At 47.5% G+C, this 16,263-nt stretch overlaps 1 protein-coding gene across 6 annotated transcripts in view; it reads right to left on the bottom strand.

Moving 5' to 3' along the window:
• MAF (MAF bZIP transcription factor) overlaps positions 1-12,059 on the bottom strand; it is a 190,103-nt gene extending 178,044 nt beyond the window's left edge. For 3 of the 6 annotated variants that reach the window (XM_054840347.1, XM_054840349.1, XM_054840348.1), the window contains exon 1: positions 9,606-11,503. In XM_054840347.1, coding sequence (XP_054696322.1) covers positions 9,606-10,678 — 1,073 coding nt within the window. In that variant the 5' untranslated portion in view covers positions 10,679-11,503. Of the gene's footprint in view, positions 1-1,794; positions 1,890-6,755; positions 6,778-9,605; positions 11,504-11,540 lie in introns of those variants that run through there. The other 3 variants (XR_008579082.1, XM_054840350.1, XM_054840352.1) reach the window with 3 other exon arrangements.
• Positions 12,060-16,263: the final 4,204 nt, after the last annotated feature.

Here is a 16,263-nt window from a genome sequence, read left to right as displayed (position 1 = left end):
GGGACAGGCACATTGAAACGGTCGCTGCCTGCCACTGAAAGTGTTTCCTTTTTATTGGTTTCCCTTTTTTGGTTGGTTTTGTTTGGTTTGGGGTTTTTTTGTTTTGTTTTGTTTTGTTTTTCTTTTGAGAAAGGAGACGGTGCTTCCTTAAATGCAATACTTGGCACTCGGCCCAGGATCTCTTAAAGCAAATGACTCCCGTAGACCTTTGGTGTCATTTTCCTCAAGATGACCTCTGCTTTCATGCCAAACAGTGAATCCATCCTGTTATTAATGCATGGGGCCGAGAGGAATAGGTACTCAAGCCGCACACCTGAAGAGCATCCAGAAAGTGATGTGGTCAGCCTGCTTTCAGCAGTCTCAGCCTTTGCTGAGGCCATCCCTGCTCTAAAACCACAACCATTCAGCCACATCACAGGAGACCTGAAACAGGATGGCACCAACCCGCTTCCACCAGCAAGGTGCATTGATTCATTTAGCGGCTTTATTTAACTATCAGTTTATTAATAAGGAAAGAGTCAAAGTAAGAAAGACAGCATGAAGGCAGCCAGAGACACTAAGCAGATTTATTAATCTAAGAAGGCTGATCATTTTCCCTCATTTCATCTGACAGAGTTGGTGCAAGAGAGTTATACTTCAATAAGTTTTCTACTCTATACTGTGCTATTTTAAAAGGATTTCACAATAAAGGAAGCTGAAAGACTGTGCACAGTCTGGAGACCATATCTGGTGTGACATGAATATAGTATTTTAACCAGATTTAATCTTACAGTATTCCCTCCTCTACAATGACTTTGCAGGAGGAAACCCTACAGAAAGGAAAATCTGTTCATCCCACACCACAAAACACTGAATCGCATCGCAGGCTCCAGCAGCTCTTCCTACATATTAAAATGCTTTCATCAAGGAATTTGGAAGCAGTCAAGTTGCGGGGGGGGGGGGGCAGGAAAAAAAAAAATACTAGGTCTTGTTTGGTTCACTTTCAGGCTCATTTTCATTGTCACTAACGTTTCACTGCAACAGCTCAAAGTGCTTGAGGAAGCAGGGGCTGTTGCAGCGGAGAGCACCACAGCTTTATAAGCCGACACCAACAAATAAAACTGATTCTGTCCCCGTCCCCTTTAGCATCGTGACAGCTCACTGTCAAGGCCTTGGCAAGAACTTTTGCTTCAAAATTGGAGAAGCAGGGTTCAGGCTGCAGGAAAGTGAATCTGCCCACTTTCCTATAGAAAAGGGCTTTAAGCTTGATCACATACAAATTCTGAGATACATCCACATAGATTTGGGAAACTCAGCCTCAGAAAGCACTGTTCTCTGTACTTCAGATTCTTTAAAAGCCATGAAATGTAAATCCTGCCCACCCCCCCCCCCACCTTGCTCCCTGCAGAGATCTCAGGACCTGATCCAAAATGTCCTTTAAAAAGCTCCCTTTGATTGCAGTGGGGTTTAGAGTAGTCTCTGTGTGAGCACAGGTGACAAGAAAAAAAGAAAGGAAAAAGAAAAGGAAGGAAAAGGGAAAAAATTAGAACAAGAAAAGAAAAGAGAAAGGAAGAAAGCAGAAAAAAGGAAAAAAGAGGGAAGAAAAGAAAAAAAGAAAAGAAAAAGAAAAGAAAAAGAAAAAGAAAAAGAAAAAGAAAAGAAAAGAAAAGAAAAGAAAAGAAAAGAAAAGAAAAGAAAAGAAAAGAAAAGAAAAGAAAAGAAAAGAAAAGAAAAGAAAAGAAAAGAAAAGAAAAGAAAAGAAAAGAAAAGAGAAAAGACTGGACAAAACAGCAGGGGAAGTGCCCTGTGACATACCTAGGGGACGGTCAGCCAGCTGCAGCCGCCTGGGTGACACACCGGAGCTAAGCTTTGGACGCACGGACGGATCCTTTAGTTACGCACAGAGTCCCCTTTTGTTCCAGGAATTGAATTTAGAAACAAACAAACAAGCAAACAAACAAACAAAGGATGCTGCCCTCACCCTTCCCCGTCCCTCCCGGTCCCCGCCCGGGTCCCTGTCCCCCCCCCTCGCCCGCACCTGGCCGCGGTGGGACCCCGGGGCTGGGGGCAGCCCGCCGAACCGCGTGTGTGTGAGCACCTCCGTCCGTCCCCCCGCCCCGGGGGGATGTGTCTGCCCGGGTCCGGGGGCCCGGGGAAGGCCTGTGCCCCCCCCGACGTGGCGGCCAGCCCGGTCTGGCCGGGGCGGTGCGTGGCGCAGCCCTTCCCCGGGCCCCGCCGCCCCCCGGAGCGACGCTCCCCGCCGGCCGCGGGCTACGGATGCGGCCCGGGCTGCCCGCCGAGCGCCCTGCGGGTGCTGATGGAGAGCTCGTCGGGGGGGTGAGGGGGGGTTACACCGTTATATAGACACCCCCTCCCCGGCCCGGGTTATTTTCAAGCTGCTCGGAGCAGGGGTTTAAAAACCCGTGCCAGAATTCTCCCCAGATGCTCTCCCGGCTCTCGCCGGGCCGGGGCAGGTGCCGGGCGGGCAGCGGGGAGGGAAACGTGCGTGGCCCCGCGGTCCCGGGCACCGCGCTCTCCCCGGCACCCCGCAACCCTCGGGGACAATCGAGTTTAACATGGAAAACCAAGGGATGAGGGGCAGGGAGATGCCAGAGCTCGTGCTGAAATAGGGTGTTGAGCTCAACGCCTCCATACGCAGTCACTGACATTTCTGCTTTAACGGGGGACAAGCTGCTGAGAACATTTTTCAGGATTGTGCTTCTTTATGAATTAACAATTGAGAGCGACAACCAGGGACACTCCATTCCCTACCCCCGCTGGAAACCTGAAGACACTGCTCGGTTTGTTGTTTGCTGGGTATTTTTTTTCTGCATGGTGCAGAAACACCACTTCTAGCAAACTTCTGCTCTGGCTTTGATTCTCTCCATGTAAGATGTCTGAGAGAGATGCATTAAAAAAAATTAAAAAAAATAAAATAAAGGAAATTATGTCACAAAGTTCACAGAGTTTCAAACCAAGCAAGGAGAGAGGCAGTGCAATCTCCATCCCCATAACTCACTGCACCACGACTACAGGCCTGCACACTTCACTGCTGCATCGGAAGTGGCTTGGGTTTAAAAGCAAGACTTTGGGGAAAAAAAAAAAAAAAAGAAATGGGTACAGCAACAGCGAAAGAAAATGATCATTTCAGAGAGCGATAAGATACGGGCGGCTTTCATCGGGAGCACCGAGACGTTATCGCACTGTGCCGGGTCAACCTGATACGGTGGTAGATAGCTGGGGAGCTGGAGCTGCCTATCTGCCGTTACACCCGGCTACAGCCTCGCGGATCCCTGGCCTTTTGCTTTTCACTTGAAAAGTTAAGTCACATCCTAGACTATTTTTGCATCGTGTTGGCTTAGAGCTCACAAATCTGAATGCACTCAGCCCTCAGAGAGTGACAAATGTTATTCTCAGTCCTCCCCCACAATTTCAGGCAGTCAAGAATTAGATGCGGCAGAGTGTACAGTATTTTAATCTATTGATTTGTATCTGCTGTGCCTGAAAAATTCATTAGAGGAGCCTTAAAAGTGTGAAGTGGTTGAGACCTCAGCTTCCTCCCAAAAAGACAAATTCTTTCAACAGCCGCTCACCTCTGCCACGTCCTGGGGTGTGCTACCTTGTGTTATTCATACCGAGACCTGCACTTAGAACAGGTATCTGACGCATTTTACTAGAGACGTCTTGAGTGTGTGTGCATGTGTGTGTGCGTGTGTGTGTGTACAAGCAGGATTGGGTTTTGTCCCGGCTGAGCAAACAAAATCTATCCCGCTCTCCATAGCTACCCCTGGAATGCCCAAGCCTCATGGCAGCCGCTCACAGCACAACGATTCGGAAAGAGGGAGGGAAGAAAGTTTATTAAAAAAATCTTAATTCCTAACATTGAAGTATGTAGGATTATTTTTTTCTTTTTCCTGCGTGAAATTTTAAATTCAGCCATCTGAACAGGTGTCAGAAACAGTGGGTCCATTTAGTTCCTCTGATGATCAGAGTAATAAATATAGAGGATTTCCTTTCAATGCAGCACATGCTGAAATGACACCAATGTAGGTCTGGCATCTGAGCAGATAATTCTGATATATGCATCATTTCCTCCCTAAATCCAGGAAGCAGCTACACTCTCTATCTGATATTAGTATATTATGTCAAATAGAAATTGGTATTAAAATTATGAATGATTCTAGATCAAGAACTTCCTACACACTACGCAGAGGGAGGGGGAGGAAACAGCTGCGCAGAAGCTTTCGGAAAGGAAAGGAAAAAAAGAGCTGGGAAAGTTCATTTTTTAAACTAAAAATTTGCTGCCATGTTTCGCGTGGGGGTAGTTTTCAAGTGGCATTTTGATTCAGCGCAGGCGTTTTTGTTTTAAAAGGGTGAAGACGACTTTCTAATAAATAGAAGCTCTCACCGCCCTGTTTGCAAATGGGCGCTTCTCGCACAGCGCCTGCCCAGCAGTGGCGAGAAATTGTTCAAGAAATAAATATACACTGGTGTGACTGGGATATTTCCCTCTCTTTTCCCCTCTTTTTTTTTTTTTTTTTTTTTAGGATGGGATCCAGGATGATATTTCTCAGGCAGGGAAAACGCTGCAGCACAAACACAAAAATACTCTTGCACTCTGCTCAGCAGAGAGGCCGGGCAGAGAGTTATGTTTCATTTTAGGGAGGGGGAAATAAAAAAGACTTAAGGGTAAGGTGGGATGGGGAGGGAGGAGGGGGCCGAGCCGTGGTGCACACCAATTCCCAGGCAGCAAAGGGCCGCTCTCCGTGCACGTATCTCCCAGCACCGGTCACATGAAAGTTCTTTGTAATGTAGTTAATAAATGGGAAAGCACTGCAGGACTATGGGAGAAATAGGATGTTGTTAGTGATGGGGAGATTAAGACCACGCATGCCTTTTGACACGATTGCCCGGCGCGGGCAGCGTTCCCCCTGCTTTAGCCAGAGAGGTACCTGCGGGAGAACAGTGGGATCCTGCTCCCCTTTGAAATCCCTGGGGATTGTACCTCCGAGCTCAATGGGAGCAGGATCGAGAAGAGAGTCAAGCGAGGGGTGATTAATGAATGTAGGTTATTCAGAGCAGAGCGGTTCCAATTAGTCCTCAGCAAGCAGTCCTGCGGCAAAGGTGGGCACTCCCCTGCAAGGATTCATAGAGAACCCCGATACTCGCTTTGCTTTAGTGAACATTAAAACGTGCATCTATTTTTTTTCCTCCCTTCAGTTGGGCAGTTGGCGTGTTTCAGGCTGAAATTCAAGTGCAGCCTAAGGAAGGCTGCATTATTTTTTTTTATTTGCAAAGCAAGGTTGCAATGTGTAATAACGATGCCAAACTGGGAGAGAGCCTTTTTTCCCCTCTCAGGTTGGACATGTGATGGGAATTTTCCCTTTTGCACTCAGTCTATTTCTAGGAAGGATTTCTCTTATCGCTGTTTAAACAGGGTGTTGGGTTGTTTTTTTTCCTTTTTTCCCTCTGAGAAAGAAGATACTTCAGGGAGGCAGCAGTGCTCCCCTCGCTCTGCATTACTCAGTCAATTCACAATACTTTTTAAATCCTAGTGCCTGCTCCTAATTTTGCCTGCGAGGAAACCCGGAGCGGCAGAGGGGTGCAGGGATGAGGCTGGACCAGAAGTGGGTGCCGCTCCAGGGGCCCGGGGCTCTGCGCTCCCTCGGGGGCTGCAGCGCCGCTTTGGCAGGGGGTTTGCTGGGGAGAGGCCTCGTCCCTTCCCCTCCTTAGGGCAGGGCTCCTTCGGGAGCTCTTGGCAAGGGCAGGGAAGCCTCTAAGTGACCCCCGGCGAAAAAAACCTGGGCATCAGTAAAGGCTCAGCCAGGGAAGGGGAGGTGGGAAAAGAAATAAAAAGCAGCCCTGTCTTTATGAGAGGAGATAATTCTCTGCTCGGCCAATAGCAACCAGTTTACCCACAGATTACACATTAACCAGAAAATAGAACTCGAATTAACCAGAATCTGGAGCTTGAACCATTACTCAAACCCTGGTGCAACAGCAGGTCAGATGCCAAAGGGCAGGTCGGTGCCTCGGCGCTGGGAGGGGCGAGGCGCAGTATCGGCATCGGGGACCACGGCCGCCGACGCCCGCTGTCACCCACGGCAGGGCCGGGTGTCCATCCCCTCCACAGGGACCTTCCGCGGGAGCAGGTTGACCTCCAGCAGCACCCAGCACCCGCCGACACAGGCTCTCATGGGTGCAGGCAGCCGCGGGGGGGCTCAGGGCCGCATCCTGACCCCGGCACACAGGGCAGGATGGGGTCTGAGACATGGGCTGGACTAGCCGGGCAGAGGAACGGCAATAGGTCCCCTCCTTTCCATGCCACCAGCGCCCAGGATGGATGACCTTACTGCTGGGGAGGAGTTGCACCAACAGCAGGGGGGAAAAAAATACAGGGGGGAAAAAAAAAAAAGGTGCTGGGTTTATGAGCCTGGGTCTGGAGATAAAACCCCCAGCCTGGAATGGCTGGAGCATCTTTTGGAGAGGCCTCAGCTTCTCAAATAACCTGGGCAGATAATCCCATTCAAAGAGCAGGAGAGGACTCTGCAAACGGACTTTGAGGCTCTCAGGGAAGGTGGCTTTAAACGAACGGGGTCGAGGGTTTGAGGAGCCTTTCGAAGTCAAAATGCCCTTTGACATGGAGAACTGCAGTGAAGAGGGGCTCGGAGACCTGAACGTTTCTAGCACATTAACCTTTGGATTGATTGTTTAGGACAAGTAACTCTCAAAAGTTGGAGGAAGTCCTTTGAATTTTTTGTTTCTCGGCTCCTCAGTTCTCGCTGGGCTTTCTAAGGCCTGTAGCAAAAAAAAAAAAAAGAAAAAAGAAAAAAGAAAAAAAAAAGAAAACCGCAGGGCAAATGGAAGTGTGGGGGGGGAGGAAGCAAAGAAAAGAAAAAAAAGGAGGCAATATGGACCCAAATGGCAAGAAATCTTTCGATCTAGCGTTAAGTGGCTCTGTGACAAGCCAAGCCTGATGTGGTGTCATCTCTTACTAGAGACAGGCATGCTTTGCTGGGATCAGATGATAAGAGGATGTGAAGTCTTCCCTTTCACTTCACTCCATCATAAAACAATCAAAATATAGGGCCATATCATGTCATCAGGTTTTCAAGCAGACCTCCCCTTTGAGATCTCCTAAAACCTGGTGGGATGATCTGAGTCACTGAAACTGAGCTCATTGCAATACTGAGAAGTCAGAAGCAGCACCTGAAAGCTCACGTTTTTCATCTACCTGAAAGAGAACTTGATGTCTAGTGGGCGACAATTTTCCATTTCACACAAAGCTATCCTTTTCCTTCTCCCCTCCTGTATATTATTGAGTCCAGCTCTCGTATCAGCATCACCCCTTCGCCAGGCAGTACGCTGAAGTACTGCTCTCGGAGTTATGGAACTTTAAACTACAGACTAAGAAACTGAGTACGGAATCAAAAAAAATGCAGTTTATTATTGTAGATTATTCTCTCTTTTGATATAACCATAGAGTTGAAAATGAAAGAAAAGCACATAGGAACATCACACGTGGTTAGTTAGTAACTCAAGATATAAAACAATTTTGCACAGCAAAATATGTAAAAGAAAAAGTAACTGACAAGATTTTTTTATATTTATTGTGGTAAGATTTACTTTCCATTTTTTTTTTTTAAAAGACAGGATATCAGTCCCTGAAAATAAAATTTACTGATTATTGCCTTTAAAACTGTGGAATTTTTGAAGTTACAGAAAATCCAGTTCTGCACCACAATACAACTGTAAAAAAATCTGCATCATTTTAAAACTGTGCAGTAATGCCATCTTTATAACTGCATAAATTGTATTAGCGTTCTAAACAGGTTCGTAATTTTTTTTTTTTTGTTTTTGTATTATATGCTTGCAGGTTATATCTTAGTGCAATTCAGTCCCAAATACTTCAATTTTGAAAAAAAAAAAAAACAACCAACAAAAACCAACCCATACATTTTGAATGTAAAATACCCCTATAGATATAAACAGGGGTGCCTCCCCCTTTTAATACTTTGGTTTTCAAATACAGTCAGTGGTATAGCAAGGACTACATATACCCAACTTATATTTAAGTTGCAAGCACATGCTGCATAAACTACTTTTTAAAACAGTCCCGTTGCAAATTCTACCCCCCTTTACATCACGACAGTAAACAATTTAGTGCATCAATCTTTAAAAAAAAATCTACATCTAAACAGACCTAACTCTTTCGAATTTATCTATAACATTCCTTTATCTGTAGCATACATTTTAACTGGGCTAACAGATGACAGAAACTAGAATTAAATTATATACGAGGAACCCAGAGCATTCCACATTTGACAATGACCAAATGCAAAAGGAAAAAAAAATAAATGGGGCAGATTACTTAAAATTAATTTTTAGACTGTTTTAGGCAACAGCATGGTTTCAATGTCCCCCCCAAGTGGGATGTGAATTTTGTTTTTGAACATCTTTCCAAAGTTCTTTTTGTGGTTTTTGTGAATTTTTTTTTGCCACATTAGGTTATCAAAATCCATTCTGGCATGGTTTTTGAGAGGGAATGCTTCAGTGCATTTAAAAGGAAGTCTGAAGTTTTGAGTAACTCAAAGCAGTTTTAGAGCAGATGCAAACTTTAATGGGGAGGAAGAGGAGGAGGAAGATCAAAGGTTGCACTTTTTTGCTTTCAACCCAAAAAAGTGATGAGGCAATAAAACAAAAGGATGAATGCCATGCCATAATAGTCTCCAAAAGTCCATTTCCAAGCAAAAGAAAAAAAAATAATTATACCATACATGACCAGCATGCAGGGTTTTTTATTAATATAATGTCTCTTTTTCATAGTCTGTTGAAACAGTTATAGTTCATTGTTGCTAAGACAAAATAGCAAGCGTAATGCATGAGATGAGTATGGGATTCTAATGGCAGACTAAAGTCTCACATTTGGCAGATTAAGGCCAAAACTCACATGAACACACCGAAGGTTGATGCAGGCTTGATTTTGGCAGGTTGATCTAGGCATACCTCTAGTTTTGCACAACAACGCTAAAAACTGATGGAACTCAGCAAGCTGGAGTCTAAAAATTTCACATTGTTTTTGTATTTTTTTGTTTTTGTTTTTTTTTGTATTTTTTATTTTATTTTTCTTTTTTGCAAAGCTCAATCTCATATGAAGAACTCAGGATGGCAAAAAAAAAAAAAATCTGACTTTTTTGGACACAGCAAGCTCAAAAGAAAAAAAAACCCTCATGAACTTAAAAATATATATATAATGTGGATGGCAGGTTTCAAAGAAGAGCAAGCTTCATATGAAGAACTGAGTTGGTGGTGAGTTGGATCTTTTAAATTTAAAAAAAAAAAAAACCACAACAGCAAGCCCCCACAAAAATAAAAAAATAATAATAATAAACAGAAAAGAAACTCATGTAGAACTTTAGGTTGACCAACACGAAGCCAGCCCACCTTAAAAAGAAAAAAAAAAAAAACAACCCAAAAAACCAACTTTGTTTTAAAATTGTTTTGAGTTTTTTTTTTTTAAAAAAAGTAATACAAGGTGGCAAGCTGGGTTGTCGCTCTAGCAAAGCCCCCAACAACAACTCACACGGAGAACTTTTAGTTAAGGTGGCAAGGCTGTGGGAACTCACATGAAAAACTCTGGAGAGGAAGGGTTGTCGCTGCTGGATCCGTTTTCTCTGAAGCCATTGCTGACCAGCTTCTCGTATTTTTCCTTGTAGGCGTCCCTCTCCCGGACCAGCCTGGAGATCTCCTGCTTTAGGTGCTCCACTTGCTGCAGCAGCTGGTTCTTCTCCGACTCCAGGACGTGCCGCTGCTGGACCCTCTTGAAGCGGCAGGACTGGGCATAGCCCCTGTTTTTGAGGGTCCTCCTCTTCTGCTTCAGCCGGATCACCTCTTCCTTGCTGACGCCCCGCAGCTGCCGGTTCAGCTCCCGCACCGACATGGTCACCAGCTGCTCGTCGGAGAAGCGGTCGTCGAAGTGCAGGCCGCCGCCGCCGCCGCCGCCGCCGTGGTGCGGGTGGTGCAGCCCCCCGGCGCCGCCGCCGCCGCCGCCGCCGCCGGAGCCGGCGGCCGAGGAGGCGGAGGAGGGCGGCGCGCTGCCCGGCGCCGCGGCGTGGGGGTGCCCGCCGCCGCCGCCGCCGCCGCCGTGGTGCGGGTGGTGGTGGTGGTGGTGGTAGTGGGGCGCGCCGCCCTGCGCCGCCGCCGCGGCGATCACCGCCGACACCACGGCGGCCGCCGAGCCCATCTCCTCGGCCGGCACGGAGCCGCCGGCGCCGGCGGCCGCGGCCAGCTGCTGCCCTCTAGCATAGCCATCGAAGGCGCCGGGCAGCGGGTGGTGGCTGCTGTTGATCAGCGCCTCCACCGCGTCCTCGGGGCTGAAGCCCAGCGCCTCCGGGTTGAGCTGCTGCGGGTAGCCCGTCATCCAGTAGTAGTCTTCCAGGTGGGTCTTCTGGTCGGTGCCGGAGCCGGGGCTGGGCGCCGAGAAGCTGGGGGACGGGGGCACCGAGCTGCAGGGCGTGCTCATCGGGGTGGAAGAGAGCGATCCCCCGGCGATCAAGCGGCCGCACTGGCTGATAATGCGATCGGTCTCCACCGGCTCCTTTTTCACTTCAAACTTCATCAGATCGAAGTCATTAACATATTCCATGGCCAGGGGACTGGTGGGCAGGTCGGAGCTGCTCATTGCCAGTTCTGATGCCATCCTTTTGCTGCTGACAGTCCTCCAGAAAGGGTGCGCTCCGGGAGCGAGGGGACTGCTCTGAGTTGCCACCGGGTGAGCCAGCTTGATTTTTGGCGAGCTCTGCTCCGCTCTCTCCTGCCTCTGCCTCTCGCCACGGCCCCTCGCAGCCTCCGCTCCAATTCGCCCCGGCTGCTCTCGCTCCCGCTCCGCGTTATCCTTTGCAGAGTCTCCGCTGCCGCTGATGCATCAGAGCGAGGGGCTCTTGCTATTCGCCTTTTGCATAAAGGTTTTTTTTTTTTTTTTTTTCCTCCTCTCTCCCTCCCTTCTCTCTCTCTCCTCTCTCTCTTTTGCAGCTTGCAAACTGCAGCTGGAAGTGTTAGCTGGTGGTGTTGCGAGTAAATTTGTTGTTGTTGTTGTTTTGTTTTGTTATTTTTAACACTTCATGGTGCCTTTCCTCTGGGCTTTCTCATGCAAAGTGCAGAGCGAGAAGAGAGGTTCATCGGGGAAGGGAGGAGGGAAAAGAGAGCGAAGACAAAAAAAAAATCAAAGTCGATATCGCAACCAAAATAATAATAGTTTAAAAAAAAAGAGAGAGAGAGAGGAAAAAAAAAAAAAAACCTCGACCCCAAAGCTACAGCAAGAAGATGAAAAATATTTTAAAGGTTTCATCCAGCAGGAGAGTTTAAAAGCATTGCTGAGTTTTATAGCGCTCCTGACGTCAAATGGGAAATTGGCTCGGCGGGCGGACCAATGGGCTGCCGCCATCCCAGCCCTCATTAGCATAAGAGGAAACAGGGAAACTTTTCGGGGCTGTCAATCAGGGCCCCATCAGCTGACTGTCAGCTGGGGAGCGCCTTAACCCCTTCCTGCCCGCCGGACTCACCGGGTAAGCGGGTGCGGGACGGGGCCGCGGCGGGGGCCGCTCCTCCCGCTCCGCTCCGCTCCGCTCCGTTCCGCTCCGCCGTCGCGTCGGGACGGCCCCGGCCGCCGCGCTCCCCGCGGCCGTGCGCGCCTTCGGGCGAGCGCCCTGCCCCGGGGCGGGGTGCCCGGGAGCTGCCCCCGCCCGGGCGGGCGGTGCGGGCACCTGAGGGCGCGGGGGAGCTCCGGCCGGCCCGGGAGGAGGGGGAGCGCCGGGCGGCCGGGCGCAGCGCCCCGGCGGGGACCCGGCAGGGACCCGGCAGCGCGGCGCCGCCTCCGGGGCCGCTCGTAGCGCGGGGCTCCGCCGTGCCAGGCGCGGATACCTGCCGCCGGGCCGGCCCTTCCCCCGGGCCGGTGCCGGGTCACTCGCTCCGCTCCGCTCCCCCCGCAGCGCCCCTGTCATTTATCTGTTATTTTTTTACGGGGACGGGGCATCGGTCCCTCCATCCCCCCAGCCCGCCAAGAGGTGCGAAAGCCCCGCAAGTTTGCAAGCCCCGTGCCCGCCCCCGCCGCACTTGGCCTGCTGGCCCGGACTAATTAATTTAATACATTTAGAACTAATTGTATTTACTTTAGCCTTCCTTTCCTTACCCCCCCCGCCCCCCGGGAGGGGGATGGGGCCGGGGCCGGGGGGGTGCCGTGGAAGCGGCGAGCGGGCAGGACGCGGAGCGGCGGATCGGCTCGGTTTAAACCTCGACAGCGCCATCTCTCGTCGAAAGGTCAGTGCCGAGGCGGTCCCCGGCCGGTGCGGAGCCGCGGGAGCCAGGCCAGGCCGGGCCGGGCCCCGCCGTCGGGGCGGTGGCCGCCCCCGCAGCAGCCGCGGTCCCCGCCCGGTCGCGGCGCGGCTCGGCTCGGCCCGGCCCGGTTGCACCCGGGGCCCCCCGCCGCGGGCCGGGGAAACCCGCAGCCTACGGGGCTGCCAGGCTCGATTTTCCGAGCGGGCTTTATGGGAATATCGATAGAATTAAAGTTACTTGTAATTCCGTGATAAATGAGATGTCTCTAGTAAGTAAGATTAAGTGCAGTGCTATAAAGTTGTTTATCTGAAAAGTAATTCTCAGAAACCTGACTTCTGACACTTGGTCATATATTAAACCAGCTTCTTGAACATTGTACTTCAAATCCTCCCTTCTCCCCTTGCCCGATCCCTTCCCCCTCGGAGTTTGCTATTTATAACTGCGCAGAGGGTATTACTTTGTAGGTGCGGGCAAGTCTCTGGGTAATTTTTCACCGACTGTGAAAATCATCATTTGCAATAGCCAAAGAATCTCTGCTTAGGAAATAGTACTTGGCTAGTGGATATACGAATGGATAACATCTTCTGACTATGCCATTATCAGTGTGAGTGCCAGTACTAACATCTGAAAGTCATACAGCATGTACTGTTCTTGGCAGCTAAAAAAGGGAGGGCACACTGCAAATTTAGGCAGATAACTACATCTAGAGATGATCACAGAGGCAATTCTATAAAGCTAAAAAACGCTACCGACATCGCTAACAACATTAAAATGTAGTTCTGCACGGTCCCGAAACACACACGCACACACAGAGCCGTGGACATCTGCTAGCTTTATCTTACAGATTGCGATTCATGACAAAGTTAATACAACTTAACTACTCGGGCTGGCTTTCCTATTTCTTCACGTCGTTGGAATCAACAAAACTTCCAGGCTCACAGCATAAATCCCCCCCAGGACAGTCCAATCCCCTGTATTTGTTTTTTCCCTGAGCAAGATGAATGCGGTACTGTATATCACTTAACATGCTCACCTATGAGAGACATAAAATGTGTGCTAATATTTTTAAATGAAAAGGTTATTGCTTTTCAGAATGTACAATCGTAGTATTTCACTTGCCCGTTTGATAGATGGCTGTGGAAATGTGGCTCCAGCCCCATAAAACAGTTTGTTTGGACGTGAGGATTCAAAGTGTTACATTTGCAAACGAGTAAATTTCCTGAGTAAACTCTGAACTCGAGACAAAGAGTATGAAATTGTGTGAGCTAATGGGGACCATCTCTTAATTGATACCAATGTAAGCAAGTGCTGCAAATTAAATTGAAGCTCTGACCTACCAGAACAGCGAGTAAAATTATTAGTTGGACAATATTGTTCTTGTGTGATTATTACACAGAACTGCTGCACCAAAATGCCTCTACTGTTCAGCGCAGCAGAGAAAAAAAGATTATTAGCAATTTTTGGATAACCTTCAGAAGCAACATTCTCCTCCCTACGCTATATAATTCTCATTTTAGGAGTATTTTTCTTTATTATTTGGCTATTCACAATGGGTGTCTAAACATTTACAGTCCTCTATTAACAGTGTTTCTTCCATAACAATCACACACTTTCATTTCAATTAGAGCTATTCAGTCTTCAGTTTTTCCACAATTATCGCAGGCCAATTCCCCCAGACTGCTCCCTTTTCCCAGCACTGTTTGTTACAATCCTGCCCTGAGCCAGGCAGAGGGAAAACTCCAGCGTCCCTCTCGTAGCCTCTCGCTCCGGTTTATTTTTAAGCATCTCTGTTCGACGACGTTAACGTGGAGCCCTGCTTGCTCCCAGTTTGCTGCTGACCTGGTTCATAAGCCTTCAAACTAATGTGTATTTATTGCGGGAGAGTTTTCTGACAAATTGCGCGGGGGGGACGTGAAACATTAACTCCAAATACGCTCGGATCGCCCTGCACGGGGACGAGCATGCCAGCAACATATGCAAGACCTTCCATTGCTGGAGCTTGCGTGTGTGTGTATCTAACACAGAAGATTTAGCAGAAGCGAACGTGCAGGTTATGAGTTATATGGACTCCGAGTGTAATTTGTTATAACTTAAACACATATCAAGACCAACACATTAAGTACAGTTACTGCTCCTTTTGTTTATCTAGTGTCTTATTTTATGGTGCAGAACTAAACAGTGTCCGCTGAATTTAACTACGAAACCAGCCAAATTGATTTCAGAAAGACTTCTTCAGAGTAACAGAGTGATAAGGCATAAACTGCTCCTAGGTGCAGTGCTAGATAAATCCTTTTAACAGTCTTCAGATCAGTTAACAGGGTAAGTAAATCACATATCACTGTTAGCAGATTTATGGGAGAGAATTAATAGAATCAGACGAGATAATCTGGTAGGGATAAAATTGCTGAGGAAACAGTCCTGCCTTATATTGGAGGGTATGAAACAACAGTCTGATTACTGGGAGTCGTTGTGGATTGGTGAATTATGAGCTAAATCATCATAAGAGTAATTCAGTATTTATTAATTCTTTTCTCTTTAAACAATTCATAGATGCAAATAAAAGCCTCTCTCTCTTTGAAGACACATTCTTTATATATTTTTATTGGATGTAACTTACTATTTGCATTACCTGTATTTACTTCATAATTGAACATTTTGCATTCAAATTTATGTAATGCATTATGCTTGAGAATATTTTCTCCCTTATTAGCATAAATAGTCACTTACCTCATGAATTACTAACAAAGTTTATCTGAAAATATAGGTATATTTTTATTAAGTGGAACACAAACATATGTACAATAAATTCTGATTTGCCAGTAGTGTTACAGAAACACAGCACAGCCCTGTATCAGAAAAGAGGGAAAAGAAGCAGCAGCAAAGAAGCAGAATCAATTACTATGTGTTTATATGTGACGATAATTTCTTCTGTCAATATTTTGTTTGTTTTTAATAAAGAATGAGTGACTCGAAGGTTTCCTTTAGAAGGAGCAGATGACAAAGGATCTCCACGGTGAATTCTTCTCTCCTCTCTTTTCCCCCCAATACTTTCCGATGGACTTGGCTAACTGAGGCTTTGCCACTGCAGCCTTCACTCCGGCTGAGTTCCCGCTGACGCAGTGCACACCATGAATGTATGCTGCTCAAAACTCAATTTCTCAAACATTTCTCTCTTTCCCCTAATCCTGTTTTTATGCTTGGCTTTAAATCCAAATAATCTATATAATTTAGGCCCATTCTGCAGTATTAATGCAGCCTTACTTATGTAGAAAAAAACCCCAACCCTATTGACTTCCAGGACTGCAGGATTGAATCCCTGATCCCATTGAAACCAATGACAAAACTTGCATTGATTTCAGCGGAAGCAGGATCAGGTCCTTGATGTTAGCAATTTGCTTATGTCAAAGGGCTGGCGCTACAAGAAACGAAAGACATCAGCGGATCCGCTGGCAGGAAATCAGGTCTGCTCCCCAAAATTCAAAGGCAAAATTCCCAGTTAACTTGCGGTGGATGTCCTTTATGCTCGAGTTTTATCAGCGTGATACTGCGTGCTAGGATGCCTGTGTATTTTGTCTGGACGCATAAAGCAAGTCCTCCTGGGAGCATTCAAATGAGCACATCTCTAAATGTAGCACAGCAAAATGAGCTGCTTTTGCCACTCTCGCTTTTCCCCAGCCTGGTACAATCCATTTCTGTGATGACAGTTTTCTGCCCCATACGCGTCTGATACTGCTCTTTTATTTTAAGGCTGAGAAAATCTTCCCTTTAAACTCACACTGAGCATCAAATTGGACTCCACTTGCAGCTGAACATCTTGGCTGTCTCTTCCTTTCCTCCATCAGCTCCAGTATATTTTATGTAGAGTTCTCTCTGTTAATGAAACTTGCTTCTCCTCTCTCTTCACTTTCCAGTTTTGCATTAGTGTTACAGAATCAACCAGACTTGCCACAT

This window comes from Grus americana, chromosome 13, assembly GCF_028858705.1.
Source record: "Grus americana isolate bGruAme1 chromosome 13, bGruAme1.mat, whole genome shotgun sequence".
Classification (NCBI taxonomy): domain Eukaryota; kingdom Metazoa; phylum Chordata; class Aves; order Gruiformes; family Gruidae; genus Grus; species Grus americana.
Note: the sequence above shows the minus strand (reverse complement) of the source record. Positions and strands in the feature narration are given on the sequence as shown.